The 17,121-nt window shown below is 43.5% G+C and overlaps 1 protein-coding gene across 4 annotated transcripts in view; it reads right to left on the reverse strand.

The window, feature by feature from the left end:
• Positions 1-245: 245 nt before the first annotated feature.
• The window catches only part of FBXL20 (F-box and leucine rich repeat protein 20), a 136,264-nt gene continuing 119,388 nt past the window's right edge, over positions 246-17,121 (reverse strand). For all 4 annotated transcript variants that reach the window (XM_032163457.2, XM_032163455.2, XM_032163459.2 and 1 more), the window contains 3 exons: positions 13,963-14,019; positions 12,957-13,169; positions 246-9,912 (listed from right to left, as the gene is read on the reverse strand). In XM_032163457.2, the coding sequence (XP_032019348.1) occupies positions 9,805-9,912; positions 12,957-13,169; positions 13,963-14,019 (378 nt within the window). In that variant the 3' untranslated portion in view covers positions 246-9,804. The remainder of the gene's footprint in view (positions 9,913-12,956; positions 13,170-13,962; positions 14,020-17,121) is intronic.

Genomic DNA, 17,121 nt, shown 5'->3' on the forward strand with positions numbered 1-17,121 from the left:
TTTACTAATCATCTTTGATGAGACTTGAACCAGGTAGCCTCTGCTAGGGAGGGTGGGAAGGAAGAAGGCTCTGAGGTGATAACCAATGGATGGGGTAAAGGGAAGTCTGTTTAATATTTACTTCAAAGTTAATATGGACAACTGAGCAGACACTGCTTGCATCCCTGGAAGGGACTGTGTTGGAACTAATCTAGACCAGGTCTTTATGTAGAATAAATAGATGTAAAGTGGGGCCTTTGATTCCACAGGGCTCCTGAAGGGTGCTTCAAGGCAAGGTAGATAGAAATTTAAATTTAGTTTGCTGAGTTGGCTCTACTGCTCATCTCTACCAAAACAATAGGGACCCTGCTGCATTTATGTTTGTGTATCTCTAAGCCCTAGAGGCCTCTAGCACAAGACTAGGTATTGAAATATTAGTTGAGATAAAGGGAATAAAAGCAGCCAACACATGAGTGTTTACTATGTACCATTATCTCATTTAATCTTTACAACTCTATAAAGTAGATACTATTATCCCCATCTTACCAATAGAGAACTGAGAAAAGGGGGTTAATTGGCTGAGGTCATACGGGATAAATGGTATAGGTTTGACCTCAGGCAATCTGACTTTTGAGCTTGTGTGTTTAACCATTACACTACTCCATCTTCACTCCTTCATAGTCAAGGTAAGGGCAATGAATGCTCTGCAGAGAGAAGGGACTTGGCTTGAATTTTATCCATCAAATTAACTAAGGCAACTCATTTACATTATGTCTTCCATGTTTCTTGAGGACAAGTGAAGCGCAGGGTATTAAATAATGGCTGTTAAAAAAGTATTAAACGGAGGTTATTAAATGAGTAAATGAGTATTAAATAAAGGCTATTAAAGAGTATTCAAAAATGTAAGGATGCCAAAAAGAAGTCCTTTCATTCAGCCTCACAAGTAGTTCTAGGGTTCAAGGAAGTTAAGAATCACTGTTCCAAGTCAGGATATTTCCACAGGAAAATGAAAAGTCTTCACAGCTTACTTTCTTTAATTACATCATAAAACAAAATTAGAACATACAGGAAACAATAATAGTTACATAACAATTAACTTTATATATTTATATATAAAAAACTTTTTTTTTTTTTTTTTTTTTTAGTCCAAAGATTTTTAAAGCAAAAGGAATCCTCTACTGCCACCTCGGATTTTATTTATTTTAAATAATCCCCCTCCCCGCATCCTCAAGCGCCAAAAATACTGGGTGGAAACAGTCACTTGGAGAGCTAATGGAACCTGGTGCTAAGTCACCCCCTAGGCAACTGTGTCAGCTCCAGAGATTGGCTAAGCATTTGGAGCAGGCCTGGTGGAGAAACAAGCAAGCAGCAGCTCTCACACACTGCAGCACTCCAGGGTAGGCCCTACGGCTTGGGAAGGAGGGGATCAGACCCTGCGGGTCAACCACCTCTGCATTTTACCCCCTCAGAGGAGTGAGTGGGGATGCGGGGTGCAGGGATGAAACAGAGCCTGGTTTGAAGATAAAAATGTCTCCAACAGCACCATTTACCCATCCATCTCTGTCCCTGAGCAGAGTCTGACAGGCATGGGTAGTCCTCACAGTTCTCTGAGCTCTGCACAGTCCACATTATCCGGATCTGTGCTCTCAGGGTCACTGGAAGGTGGGCAAAGGTGAGCAGAGCAGCTGAGAAGTGCACATGGCAGGTTACCTGGAAACAATTCCTGGGAGAAAAAAGGAGGAAGCCAGAGTAGGAAGCATCTGAAGGCCAAGTCATAAAGCAGGAATGAAGAAAAACAAAATTAAGAAATGCAAAATTAAGAAGGCCACTCTCCTCTTACAGTCACCCTTTGGAGTGGGTAGTCACAGATACTCAGGGCTCCAAGAGCCACACCATGGTGAGAAAGGACATGGGTAGCTTCTGAGGAGCACGGTCTGGTGGATCTTGTATATGCGCCAACAGGCTGTAAGAGTTAGAAGTTAGTGTGTAATTTGGAAGTAGGGTGAGGAGGGGAGTGAGAAGAAATCAAAAGCTCATCCCTTCCTGCACTATTAGAAATTAACAGTCATCAGAGAAGCACAGACAAATTATTCTTAAGGGCAGGAAAAAACTAATGTAAACCCAGGAAAGCAGCAGCAAAGGTTTCACTTATTAAAAATCTATTATATAGGAAAGAAAATTATTTGTCCACAGGGGAAAAAAGTAATTAATCAAATCATGCCAGTTAGCGACTTTTTCAAGTTAAGATTTTCTAAGACCTTAGGTTTTCATTCTCTAGTGCCATAAAAAAGGAAAAGAAAAAAAAAAAAGAGTAGAATAATGACTTCAAGGGCTGAGAAGGTTCAGGCTAAGGTAAGAAACACACACGTGTGTGAGCAGCAATGTGGTACAGATCTGAATTAATGAGATAATGGCAAGGGAAACTTAGTGAAGCAAAGTTTTCTTTTCTTTTCTCTTTTTTGTGAGATGGGAGTCTCGCTCTGTTGCCCAGGCTGGAGTGCAGTGACGTGATCTTGGCTCACTGCAACATCCGCCCCCAGGATTCAAGCGATTCTCTTGCCTCAGCCTCCCAAGTAGCTGGGATTTTGTATTTTCAGTAGAGATGGGGTTTCACCATGTTGGCCAGGCTGTTCTCAAACTCCTGACACCTTGTGATCCACCCACCTCGGCTTCCCAAAGTGCTGGGATTACAGGCGTGAGCCACCACGCCCGGCTGCAAAGTTTTCTTCTTCCAATTTAACAAAAAAGACATCACTTCAAAGATGATCCTTGGTTCTTGGGGCATGACAGAAGAGAAAAGGTAAGTATGTCTGGACACCTCTCTTCTCCCATCTCTTCCCCCATCTCTTCCTAGGGTGAGGACTGTCATTTACTGCTCATTCCTCTAGTCCTAGTACCAAAACCACGCCCATATGCAGCTGGGGTGCACTTGTGGTTCTTTCGGTGGTGCCAAAACCTATCTGTTTGACTGGTTAAGTGTGTAGAAAGTAGGAGCCCTCTTTGCCAGTAAAAAGGGGTGGAGTTCATCAGAGAGGAAAGTAAATGTACCCATGTGTGACACAGCCATCACTATGTATTCAGGACAGATGCTGTACCTGAGGCAAAGTACCCCAATTCTAGAGCTAATTATCTGCTTTATTTGAAACTTGTCTATCATTTTACCATGCCGATTCTTCAAAATAAGACTATAAAACACAAAACAGAAAGGACTATTGATAGGATTTTGCTTGTTCATGGTTCTTCGTAAAAGAGCAATAAAACCACCCTGGCTGAGGAAGCACCGAGACTCAACCTCTATAAACTGAACTTCACAAGCACTTATTTAAAAACAAGAGGCAGAGATGGAAGAAGCGCATATGGACTTTCTCTTAACATCCCACAGGGTAGCTTGCCCTAATTCTTTTTCTCCTGAAAATTAACTGTCTTGGGCTCCAAAGATCAACTCGGCTTCACCTGAGAGGTTATGTACTGACCTTCCTAAAGATCAAAGGCTTCAGAGACACTGAACTGATGCGTCTAATAAAAATAGATACAACGGGCCGGGCGTGGTGGCTCACGCCTGTAATCCCAGCACTTTGGGAGGCCGAGGTGGGTGGATACGAGGTCAGGAGATGGAGACCATCCTGGCTAACACGGTGAAAACCCGTCTCTACTAAAAATACAAAAAATTAGCCAGGCGTAGTGGCGGGAGCCTGTAGTCCCAGCTACTCGGGAGGCTGAGGCAGGAGAATGGCATGAACCTGGGAGGCGGAGCTTGCAGTGAGCCGAGATCGCGCCACTGCACTCCAGCCTCGGCGACAGAGCGAGACTCTGTCTCAAAAATAAATAAATAAATAAATACAATGGGTAGATGTGACTTGAGAGGGAAGCTACAGAAGCCCATCATGCAAGAAACTCACTTGCCTCTTATGGTACTTTCAGGCAGGTAGAATGTTTATCCTGGGCTGGGCGCAGTGGCTCACGCCTGTAATCCTAGCATGTTGGGAGGCTGAGGTGGGCAGATCACCTGAGGTTGGGAGTTCGAAACCAGCCTGACCAATACGGTGAAACCCCGTCTCTACTAAAAATACAAAATTAGCCGGGCGTGGTGGCACATACCTGTAATTCCAGCTACTCGGGAGGCTAAGGGAGGAGAATCGCTTGAACCCAAGAGGCGGAGGTTGTGGTGAGCTGAGATCTCACTATTGCACTCCAGCCTGGGCAACAAGAAAAAAAAAAAAAAAAAAAGTTTATCCCAAGTGAGAAGGCAAGGTTAGCAACCTAGTAACCTATGTTCTTTGCTGGAGAATCAAAATGTCAAGTTAGGGCACTTGGATACAACCCAATTTTATTCCTGAACTACCTGGGCTAATTATACCCTACTGGTATGATTTTACACAGCTCTCTGTATCTTCCAATCTTACATTTAAAATTTATGATAGAAATTGGCCAGGCACGGTGGCTCACACCTGTAATCCCAGCACTTTGGGAGGCCGAGGCAGGTGGACCACTTGAGGTCAGAAGTTCGAGACTAGCCTGGCCAACATGGCAAAACCCCGTCTCTATGAAAAATACAAACATTAGCTGGGCGTGGTGGTGGGCACCTGTAATCCCAGCCTCTTGGGAGGCTGAGACAGAAGAATCACTTGAACCCGGGAGGCAGAGGTTGCAGTGAACTTAGATTGTGCCATGGCCCTCCAACCTGGGTGACAGAGTGAGTCTCCATCTCAAAAAAAAAAAAAAAAGAAATAAAGGCGAGGAAAGGCTGTCACTCCATTTTTCCCCATTATCCTTTTACTGCTTTAGAATTCTTTGGTACAACATCATTAATGGGGAGAGAGGTTCTGTCTCAAGAATTCCAACAAAACATCCTACATTTCTTCTCAAACAGGACTTGGCTAATTCACAGTGCCTGGGTTTGAGGTGGCTAAAGATTCTAGGATTGGCAGGCAGATAGAGAGGCAATCTTTTTGTAAAATGTTTCAGAGCTCAAACATATGATTGAGAGAGTCTGTTAGCCAGAAGATACAACCAGGATAAAAGCCTACCCTTAAATCATATACATAAGAAGGAAAAAGGCAAAATAGAGCAATTTCCTTTAAACCCCTCCTCTCACTGGTAGCAATTGGCATGAGCAGCCTGTGACTTTCAGCACAATAAACATAAAATGGCCAAGGGTCAACCATGACCCATGAGTGTTCTTCTCCCAACAACACAGTCACCTAAGGGCATGCTGACTAAACAAGCAGGCAGGAAGCCACTCTCTTCTTTCCAGTGACACTCTCACACTTCCTAACAACTTCAAACCAAGACAGGTTTCATCACATATTTGTTTAGTCCCCCATGGCATTAGTGGGCTATCAAACTAGTAACAATGCATTTTTTTTTCTTTTTTTTTTTTTTTTTGAGACAGTCTCGCTCTGTCGCTCAGGCTGGAGTGCAGTAGCGTGATCTTGGCTCACTGCAACCTCCACCTCCTGGGTTCAAGCAATTCTCTGCCTCAGCCTCCCGAGTAGCTGAGATTACAGGCACCTGCCACCACACCCGGCTAATTTTTGTATTTTTAGTAGAGACAGCGTTTCACCATCTTGGCCAGGCTGTTCTTGAACTCCTGACCTTGTGATCCACCCACCGTGCCGGGCCGTAACAATGCATTTTACAAGGCAATTAGAAGAAATAAAAGAATGTCACTACTAAAACTTTATGGCTATATTGAATAACTCAAATAGTCTGGAAAGCCCAAAATGAAGCATCATACATTTACTAGGTTTCCCTATAAAATGTTTGATACAAGGGATATGTGAAACTTCTGACTTACATGTCTGCTAAATCAACTTAATGAATGTGGAAATCAGACTAGAAATTTGCAAAAGCTACTTAAGGAATACTTTTACCTTCAGTAAAGGTAAGAGCAGAATAGGAGAAGAAAACATTTTTTACACAAAGCACAATATGCTTTCATATTCCAAATATTGGAAAAAGGGCTAAGGCCATATCCCTTTCTTCCTCATATCCAACAGTTTGCTTTTAAACTCAATTCAAATTCAGTATGGAAACACCAAAGACCACCCAATGAAAAATGGCCTGAGCCACCTGACAGTTACTGAACTTAAGGCTGCCCCTGGAGTAGGAGAAGGATCCAAAAAGGAAGCCAGACTGGAGACATCTGAGAGTAAATCAGCAGCATTATTAAATAGTGGAAAAGGATGGGTGTGGGAAGGAAATGGTGGAAATCAGTGCAAAAATAAGCTGGAGTCAACTCAATGGGGCTGCTGAAGAGGATGAAAAGACATTGATGTAGCAAATGATGCTGGAAGATGTAAGGTATGAGATTAGGAGAAACGCTGCTTAGAAAAGAGATGATTTGGATGTTCAAGAACTTTCTCCAGAGACACTACAGTAATTCTTCCTTGCCCACCTATAGGTTTATGGCAGTAGCTTTGAGGGTATCTTCTAACTTATCCCCAAATCTCTTCTCTCTGTTCACTCTGTTTTTTTTTTTTTTTTTCATTATAAAAGGCATATTTTGGAGTGGCTATGAGGTTAGACAAACAGATCAGTTAGCTTTTCCTGTAAATAATTTTTCCTACATTAAGCCTTACTGAATTCTCAAAAGTATCCCAGATGTTGAGAGAGGAAGCATTATGTTCAGATGTCAGGCTCCTTTCCACCTGACCAAAACTTACCATGTTTTGTGTTCTCAAAGTCCTAGCATATTCATCAGCTGGTGTAGGCTGCAAATCAGCATAAAAAAATGTATTTCCTTCCAAGCTTGATGGGCCTGAAGTTTTCTTGAAAAGGAACAAGGCTTCTGCCTGACAACATACAAGCCAGTGCTGCAAACCCCTGAGTCTTCATTCTCTCTCACTTGACTCTGTTCTTGGCACAAACAGGCTGGAATTTGCCTTAACAGCAGAGATCACCAGAGCATGTCCCCATGGACCTGCCTATGGGTATACCCTTTGAGAAACAGCATTTCCAAGATCGTCATGAACTGATGAATAGGGTCTTTTAAACTTATCTTTTAAATAAAGAAGTACCTTAATAGCCTCAACTTAGGCAACTCAAATCCACACTCACTCATCAATCTGGGTTTTATGGTCAATTTGTACAGGCACTAAAACAACAACAAAACACCTTAAACTTTAAAGCAGATGGCCCCTAAATAGTTCTCTCCTTTAGTTTTGTCTGAATGAGTATCCTAGGGATCTGAATATTATCAACCACATCTGGAAATATGTGTGCATGCACGTATGTATTTTTATGTGTAGGTGTATAGCCAAGAAACTGAGTTTCATGTTAAAAACTATATTCCTTATAAGGTAATCTGAGAGAATAAGCGGAAAGGGGAATGAATAAACAAGTAATCTGCGCTTTTTTTTTGTAATCTGCGCTTTTAAAGGGGCACGATAAAACAGGATTTAAAATAAATTTAATATGATAAATATTAATGGATAGTATAGACTTCTAAGACCCTTTCAACCAATTGCCTTCTAAATCAATGGATAAATAAATCAGACTTTATTCTTATATATGCTGGTATAATTAGCAACTGCAGCATTAAAGCAAACCTCTTAAGCTGGGTACAGTGGCACACACCTGTAGTCCCAGCTACTTGGGAGGCTGAGGTGGGAGGAAGGCTTGAGCCCAGGAGTTTGAGTCCAGGCTGGGCAAGATAGCGAGACCCCATCTCTAAAAAAGTTAAATAAATAAATAAATAAATAAAACAAGCCTTTTAATAGTCTGGATCATATAGAAGATTAATATTATGATGGATTGCACAATGTCTCAAGGGACCCACCCCCAAATCACACTACTAAAAATCACACTGGGTTTCTAATCTTGGGGTTTAGAAATTTTCTTCTTATGCTTTAAAAACTCATTTTACTTCCTTTATCCTCTGACTTTTTGGGGAGACAGAGGGTGCTTCTTCTTGGACTCTGAGTCCTGGACACTAAATTCCTCCCTCAGTTCTAGTGCCCATGCTGAGCAGAGACACTAAACCCCCTCCTTCCTCTCAGTGTTCTCTTTCAGCTGCCTCAATGCTTCACCTGGCTACAATCATACTTCATTCAGAAGTCTGGAGCAGGGCCGGGCATGGTGGCTCACGCCTGTAGTCCCAGCACTTTGGGAAGCTGAGGCAGGTGGATCATTTGAGGTCAGGAGTTCAAGACCAGGCTGGCCAACATGTGAAACCCCATCTCTACTAAAAATACAAAAATTAGCCAGGCAGTAGTGGTGCATGCCTGTAATCTCAGCTACTCGGGAGGCTGAGGCAGGAGAATCGCTTGAGCCTGGGAGGTGGAGGTTGCGGTGAGCTGAGATTGCACCACTGCACTCCAGTCTGGGCAAGAGTGAGAACCTGTCTTTAAAAAAAAAAAAAAAAAAAAAAAAAAACTGGGGCAGAAGAGAGAGATGACCGACAGGTTATAGGAAGGTTCTGGCCCTTTGGCGTGCCAACACTAGATATGAATCCATTAACACTGACATACAATTGACCAGCTGTTATAGAGCCATTCTTGTATCCCTGGAAAGGCTGAAATGCGGGAAAAGAGAGAAACAGACTGGCTAGAATACACAGCTCCTCTAGTGGCATTCCTGTTAAAACAACCTCATTGGTCAGAGATGCCACTGATCACTCCTAGATTTCGGTAAATATATAATAACATTAATCATTAATGTCTGAACTTGGGTGGTGGGGACTTTCAGGCTCTGTTTTGTGATTTATCATTTCCACTCTTTCTTAATAATACATCTCTCTCTTTCCTTATGATAAAGTTGCTGGAGTGTGACAGAAGGAAAAATGTGTAGGGGGAATATTGGGGATACCATGCGAATTATCACATATCAGAAGATAAAATAGAAACCAAAAGGTGGCATCTGTTTTCATCAAAACAGTTTCTCCTCATAACTTTTCTTGCTTTCGTTATAGTTTCCTTGCAGGTTGGCAAAGATTCAGGCAGGGTCCCCTAATGGTAAAATTTAGAATTAAAAAAATATTTATTGATAATATCTTTTTTAAAAATGTTTGGTAATCCCAACTAATCATTCAAAATGCAAATTGTAAACACGACAACAGCAAAAGGGTAACAATTGAGTGAGTAAGCAGACTGAACAGGTGACAGACTGAGCAAGAGTGCGGGGGGGAGCAACAGAGAACGGAAGACAGGTGCACAAGTGTGCTACAGACAGTGATAATTTGAGTGTGTAAGAATTACATTTGGACCACAGTGATTTCAATGCAACCATTTAGGAAACCTCTGGGCCAAATACTAAAACACAGGAGGAATGGACGAGCCTTCTTTGTGAGCATGCTCAGCATGTTGGCATGGAAACAAGGAAGCATAAAAGCTCTGTTGTCACAATGAATGTCTACCATTTCTAAGATGCAAAGAAATTTTCTTTCTGGTCCCTGGGTACATCATATATAGTCTTTCCATGCTTTTCTTGACCCCAGAGGACAGCAGAGGCTGTTCTAGAATCCCCAAAGAAACCCCTAGACAAAAATTTAAAAACCACAGTAGCATTAACACTGGGTTTGCCGGAATGCCCCTCCCTATCTTGGCCTATGATTTTCTTATGGGCACCTCAACAGGAATGGTTAAATTTTACCAATCTACTTGATAAAGCCATCACAAACTTCAGTCCCATGGTCACAAAGCTAGAGTGGATGGGGGTAAGGGTGTGTATGTGTATGTATGTGTGGCTCTGGGGATCTGGGCACTGCCCTCCCTCACTTTGTAACCCTTGCCCAGAACACTGGGGTTGCTTCCACTGGAGAGACTCCACGGTAACTCTAGAAGTGTCATTAAATACTCAGTTCACCAAGGTTGACCACCTCCATTGTCATAGGATGATGCAGCATCTGCAGAAGCGCTGTCTGCTGCCCCCTACTGATGGGGGTGGAGTGACAGGTGCGAAGTAGGCGTGGACTTTAATATTGGGTAAATGGGTCTGAAACAAGACAGAAATATTAAACGTTTAAGAGAGAGGGCTTAAACAGAAAGAGCAATGTTGGTTCTCAGAAAACTACCGAGGGGCTCAATGAACATGAAAGCAGGGCAAAGGCTGAGCACTGGTCAGGATGTTAGAGGGCCTGGGTTCTACTTTGTTCCATCCTAGGTTGTTCTCAATGACCAGAACAACTCATATAACTTTGGTACCTGTTTGTGTAATAATAAAACTGAGGGCCGGGCGCGGTGGCTCACGCCTGTAATCCCAGCACTTTGGGAAGCTGAGACAGGCGGATCACGAGGTCAGGAGATTGAGACCATCCAGGCTAACATGGTGAAACCCTGTCTCTACTAAAAATACAAAAAATTAGCCAGGTGTGGTGGCGGGTGCCTGTAGTCCCAGCTACTTGGGAGGCTGAGGCAGAAGAATGGCATGAAACCAGGAAGTGGAACTTGCAGTGAGCAGAGATCATGCCACTGCGCTCCAGCCTGGGTGACAAAGCGAGACTCCATCTCAAAAAAAAAAAAAAGAAACAAAAAAAACAAAAACAAAAAAACCTGAGGAAAGACAGCATAATAATTTCTTATCTTCTCCAAAAAAGGATTTCTAGTTGGATTCTCATAGCTCTCTCAAAACTCTCATGAGTTGTTGGTTGTGTTTTTTTTTTGTTTTGTTTTGTTTTGAGACAGAGTCTCACTCTATTGCCCAGCCAGGCTGCAGTGCAGTGGCACAATCTTGGCTCACTGAAACCTCCGCCTCCCAGGCTCAAGCGATTCTCCTGCCTCAGCCTCTGAGTAGCTGGGATTACAGGTGCACACCACCACGCCAGGCTAATTTTTGTATTTTTAGTAGAGACGGGGTTTCACCATATTGGCCAGACTGGTCTCGAACTCCTGACCTCAAGTGGTCCGCCCAAGGATGGGAGATGGAAGAGACTCCTGGCACCCAGGCAGTCTAGGAACCCTAATGTAAGTAGGCATGTAAGAGGCTCTGGTTGACCTGTGGCTCTCATTCTCTTTGGTGAAGGAAAAAAATGGTTGCAAGGCCTCCCCCAGTGCAATTATGCTCACAGTCCTCTATGTCTGAAGAGGGGAAGAGGAAATGAGGCCAACTTGAACTCAAGATTAAGTTTGGTACTCTTTTATTTGCTCAAGGCCATATGGCCAACATGGATTTTTTAGAGGCTGGTATTTTTTTTGAGATGGAGTTTCATCTTGTTGCCCAGGCTGGAGTGCAATGGTGCGATCTTGGCTCACTGCGACCTCCACCTCCTCAGCAGCTGGGATTACAGGCACCTGCCACCATGCTCAGCTAATTTTTGTATTTTTAGTAGAGATGGTGTTTCGCCATGTTGACCAGGCTGGTCTTGAACTCCTGACTTCAGGTGATCCTCATGCCTCAGCTTCCCAAAGTGCTGGGATTATAGGCATGAGCCACCGCGACTGGCCTAGAGGTTGGTATTAAGGGCCTGAATAAGCACACTGTCTTTCCTACAGCAGGTGTGAAGCAGATGTTCTAATAAACATCTGTTGAACAGAACAATCTAACACACAGATTCATCCAGCTTTTAAAAACTTCTTTTTCCGCCGGGTGCAGTGGCTCACGCCTGTAATCCCAGCACTTTGGGAGGCCAAGGCGGGCGGATCACGAGGTCAGGAGATCGAGACCATCCTGGCTAACACGGTGAAACCCCGTCTCTACTAAAAATACAAAAAGAAAATTAGCCGGGCGTGGTGGCGGGCGCCTGTAGTCCCAGCTACTGGGGAGGCTGAGGCAGGAGAATGGCGTGAACCTGGGAGGCAGAGCTTGCAGTGAGCCAAAATCATGCCACTGCACTCCAGCCTGGGTGACAGTGTGAGACTCTGTCTCAAAAAAAAAAAAAAAAACCAAAAAACTTCTTTTTCTGGTTATTTGGCTATACCTGGGTCTCTCTATTATGGTGGATAGGCCAAAAGCAAGGTAAAAATCTGGGCCTGCCTGGCACAGTGACTCACACCTGTAATCCGAGCATTTTGGGAGGCTGAGGTGGGAGCATCGCTTGAGGCCAGGAATTTGAGACTAGCCTGGGAAACATAGCAAGACCTTGTCTCTACAAAATAGTTTTTTAAGGCCGGGCATGGTGGCTTACACCTATAATCCCAGCACTTTTGAAGGCCAAGGCAGGCAGATCGCTTGAGCTCAGGAGTTTGAAACCAGCCTGGGCAACATGGTAAAATGCTGTCTCTACCAAAAATACAAAAAATCAGGCTGGCGTGATGGCACGGGCCTGTAGTCTCAGCTGTTGGGAGGCTGGGGTGGCAGGAAGCCTTGAGCCTGGGAGACAGAGGTTGCAGTGAGCCAAGATCGAGCCACTGCACTCCAGCCTGAGTGACAGAAGAGACCCTGTCTTAAAAAATGAGAAAAACAAGTTTTTCATAAAATTAGCTAGATGTGGTGGTGTGTGCCTGTAGTCCTAGCTACTGGGGAGGCTGAGGTGGGAGGATCTTAAGCCCAGGAATTCGAGGCTGCAGTGCGCTAAGAAGGTGCCACTGCACTCCTGCCTGAGCAACAGAGTGAGATCCTATCTCTTAAAAGAAAGACAGAAAATGTAAAAATCTCTGTCTACTTTACTTGTTGTCTTAAAAAATATGAATCCCAGGAAAAGGGCTCAATGTGAAATACAATTACAAATTAAATTCTTAAATCCCATTTAACCAAACACTTTCTCTGTTACTCCTTTCTTTCCTTTAGAACAAAAATGTGGCATGTGCTTTTTTTTTTTCTTCTTCAATCTGGGAAATGTTATTAAGCCCTAGACATTATTAGAGAGACTCTGCTGGGAGGAGACCTACTTTTCTTCCCTTCAGTGGGTCTTTTCCTCCTAAATTTCCATCTCTGGAGCCAGAGGGAAAAACTATCTGTCCTTAGGTTTGCACTTTTTTTTTTTCCCCTTGTTAAATGTTCAAGTAAATATAAAAATCATAGGAACCTAAATTTAAAAAAAGAAAAAAAAAGAAGAAAGTGCTGATAACACTAGAGCTGGAGAGTTATGTAGCCATTTTTACCCTGAGTCTCTTGATTCCAGCCCGTGTGATTTGCTGGCAGTCATAGAGTTCTATCCGCTCAAGGCTGTGACAGCTCTTCAAGTGCTCCAGGGATGCATCTGTGATTAGTGGGCAGTTGTCCAGCTCAATCACCTCCAGCTGGTCATGGGCACAAGCCCCATTCCCCAGGTGACGAATTCCATCATCTGTGATCAGCTCACAGTGAGACAGACTCTGCAGCCAAATAGAGCAAGGAAGGATGTTGAAATATCTTCTGGCATTCATCTAGCCAGAGGCTTGTGTGAATTGGAAAGGAGACATTTTGGTTTGATTTTGATGAATACAGAGCTGTCATTAGATCCACGTGGTGAAATTTTAAAAACTGGAGATAGTGGGATTGTGCTTTTGGCAATCAGTGATTGATATTTTAGTGTGTGATTCTAAATATATTTTATAAATTCATGTAATGACTATGAAGTAGTTCATAAACAAAATAAAGACAGCCTTAAAAATTACCCCTTCCTCAAATTAACACTTTTTCTTCTCTACAGGGATAAATGAGAATCAAGCTTTTCATGCAGTTTTCTGGAATTTGAACTAAATATTGAATATCTGGTTCAGAGACATGCCCCAACAATTAATTAGCTGAAGATTTTTACAGCTGTCAGGTGTGATAATCTCATCACATCATCTCTTCATCAATATTTATTAAATCCCTGATCCTGGGAAACTCAGAAGATCTTGACCCAATTTTAGATAGTACTGTGTCACCAAACACCAAAAATGAGCCTGGATACAACAGAACAGTCACTCAGAATGCCTCCTCTAGTGTCACTGAAAGTAGGAGCAGAATTCTCCTTAGTAAAGCTTTGATTGGTTCCATTCTTATGACCAGTAACATTTGATCTTAAGGTGAAGCATCCTTTCCTAAAACAGTAGCCAGACACTAAGAGCTGGGTTCTTGAACTGTAGCACTGGCTTTTGATTAAACCCAGTAAACACATAAAATTTTCAAAGTTAAACTCACCAATACTTGAAGTCGAGGACAGTGTATAGAAAGTTGGATTAATGTGCTATCTGTTATCTGAAAGAAATATGTATGTTGATTTTAGGTATAATCCAAATAAAATCCTGAGTCATACCTGATTCTTGTTTTTTCTTTGTCTTGCTCTGTTGCCCAGGCTAGAGTGCAGTGGTGCAACTATAGCTCACTGCAGCCTAAAACTTCTGTGCTCAAGCAATCTTCTCACCTCAGCCCCCTGAGTAGCTGGGACAACAGGCACAAGCCACCAGGCCTAATTTTTTAAATTAAAAAAAACTTTTTTTTTTTTTTGTAGAGACAGGGTTTCCCTCTGTTGCCCAGGCTGCTCTTGAATTCCTGAGCTCAAGCAATCCTCCACCTCAACCTCCCAAAGCTCTACAGGCCACCATGCGCAATCACAGCTCATTGCAGCCTCAACCTTCCAGGCTCAAGCCATCTTCCAGCCTCAGCCTCCTGAAAGGCTGGGACTACAGGTGTGCACCACCACACCCAAGACATTTAAAACTTTTTCTTGGGCAGAAACAGGGTCTTGTTATGTTACCCAGACTGGTCATCAACTTTCAGGCTCAAGCAATCCTCCTGCCTCGCCTCACAGAGTGTTGAGATGACAGGTGTGAGCCACTGCATGCAGCAGCCCCATACCTCATTCATTCTTTTTTTTTGAGACAGAGTCTCTGTTGCTCAGGCTGGAGTGCAGTGGCATGATCTCAGCTCACTGCAACCTCTACCTCCCAGGTTCAAGTGATTCTTGTGCCTCAGCCTCCCGAGTAGCTGGGATTACAGGCTAGTTTTTTTTTTTTTTTTTTTTTTTTGAGATACAGTCTCACTCTGTTGCCCAGGCTGGAGTGTGGTGGCATGATCTCGGCTCACTGCAACCTCCACCTCCCAGGTTCACGCGATTCTCCTGCCTCAGCCTCCCAAGTAGCTGGGATTATAGGCAAGTGCTACCACGTCCAGCTAATTTTTGAATTTTTAGTAGAGATGGGGTTTCACCATGTTGGCTAGGCTGATCTTGAACTCCCGACCTCAGGTGATCCACCTAACTCGGCCTCCCAAAGTGCTAGGATTACAGGCATGAGCCACCATACCCGGCATATTTTTAGTGGAGATGGGGGTTTGCCATGTTGGCCAGGCTGGTCTCAAACTCCTGGTCTCAGGTGATCCACCCGCCTCAGCCTTCTAAAGTGCTGGGATTACAGGAGTGACCCACTATGCCCAGCCCCCATATCTTATTCTTGACTACATTTCTAGTCCAGACATTTTAATAATCAATCATCAAATAACAGAATCTTTCGGTTTAAATCCCATTGGCTACCTGAACCTGTTCTATGAGAATCCACTCAGGCTACATTTGAACACATCTAGTCATCTCTAGTCTTCATCTTTAGACAGCTCTATTCAAAACCTGTTTTATTTTTTAAATGAATCAAAATTTGTCCCCTTGGGTAGCTAGTTGTAGTGGCTTGTGCCTATAGTCCCAACTACTTGGGAGGCTGAGGCAGGAGGATTGCTTGAGGTTAGAAATTCAAGACTGGTCTGAGCAGGGCCAGACACAGTAATTCACGCTTGTCATCCCAGCACTTTGGGAGGCTGAGGCTGGTGGATCACCCGAGGTCAGGAGTTCGAGAACAGCCTGGACAACATGTTGAAACCCTGTCTCTACTAAAATACAAAAACTAGCCAGGCGTGGTGGCGGGCACCTATAATCCCAGCTACTTGGGATGCTGAGGCAGGAGAATTGCTTGAACCTGGGAGGTGGAGGTTGCAGTGAGCCAAGACTGAGCCACTGCACTCCAGCCTGGGTGACAGAGTGAGACTCTGTCCTCCCCACCCCACACCACAAAAACAAAATAAAACAACAACAAAAAAAACAGTCTGAGGCCAGGCGCGGTGGCTCACGCTTGTAATCCCAGCACTTTGGGAGGCCGAGGCGGGCGGATCAAGAGGTCGAGGTCAGGAGATCGAGACCACGTTGAAACCCCGTCTCTACTAAAAATACAAAAAAATTAGCCGGGCGTAGTGGCGGGCGCCTGTAGTCCCAGCTACTCGGAGAGGCTGAGGCAGGAGAATGGCGTGAACCCGGGAGGTGGAGCTTGCAGTGAGCCAAGATCGCGCCACTACACTCCAGCCTGGGAGACAGAGCGAGACTCCGTCTCAAAAAAAACAAAAAAAAAAAAAACAAAAAACAGTCTGAGTGGTAACAGCAAGAAAAAAAAAAAAAAAAACAGTCTCAGGTCTCAGTGATAACAGCAAGACCCTGTCTCTAAAAAAATCTGTCCCCCAGAACCTCTACTTGCTGGACTTTGTTCTATCTCCTTAGAATCATCAGAGAGAAGAATCAGAAGATAGTGCTCTATGAAAAAAATTAATGTTGAAACATCCTAAGATTTTTAATAAAGCATGCCACTACTCAGTATCAATAACTTGGGTTATTTTCCCAAGGGTGGCAGCCAGGCACTGCTGGAATCTGGGTTAACCAAGAACATTCAGGTAGGAAGAACAGTTTTCACGGTTATGTTAGGACTGAAAGTAAATCAGCACTTCTTTTCAAATTCTTCTCCAACTCTGAGTTTATTATTTTCTACTACACATAGCTTCACAGGGGCTAAAAAATGGTAGAGAAAGGGGGTGGGCGAGCCAGGCAGGCATGTCTGTTCAGAAGGAATAACACTGGAAGGGGCATAGAGGACACTCAGGCATGTATAAGAGATAAACGGATGTGAACAAGTTTTAGTTTAGTAAGAACTAATAGCTGTTAAGTAGCGCCTATAAAACAAAAAATTTTTTAGAAAGTGGCTTTTATGGTTACTGAAATATCTCCCCTTCTTTATTTTTACCATTAAAAAATTAACTGCTCTTTCTTTTGTGGAGTCCCATGTTCGAAGTTTTTCCTTGGTCAGTTAATAATCTCAAAGTTCTTAAAATTGTGTTAATGTGGCTCACACCTGTAATCCCAGCACTTTGGGAGGCCGAGGCGAGTGGATTGCCTGAGGTCAGGAGTTCGAAACCAGCCTGGCCAACATAGTGAAATCCCATCTCTACTAAGAATACAAAAAATCAGCCGGGCGTGGTGGTGCATGCCTATAATTTCAGCTACTTCAGAGGCTGAGGCAGGAGAATTGCTTGAATCTGGGAGGTGGAGGT

The sequence above is a fragment of the Hylobates moloch genome, unplaced genomic scaffold (assembly GCF_009828535.3).
Source record: "Hylobates moloch isolate HMO894 unplaced genomic scaffold, HMol_V3 SCAFFOLD_10, whole genome shotgun sequence".
In the NCBI taxonomy this organism is placed as follows: domain Eukaryota; kingdom Metazoa; phylum Chordata; class Mammalia; order Primates; family Hylobatidae; genus Hylobates; species Hylobates moloch.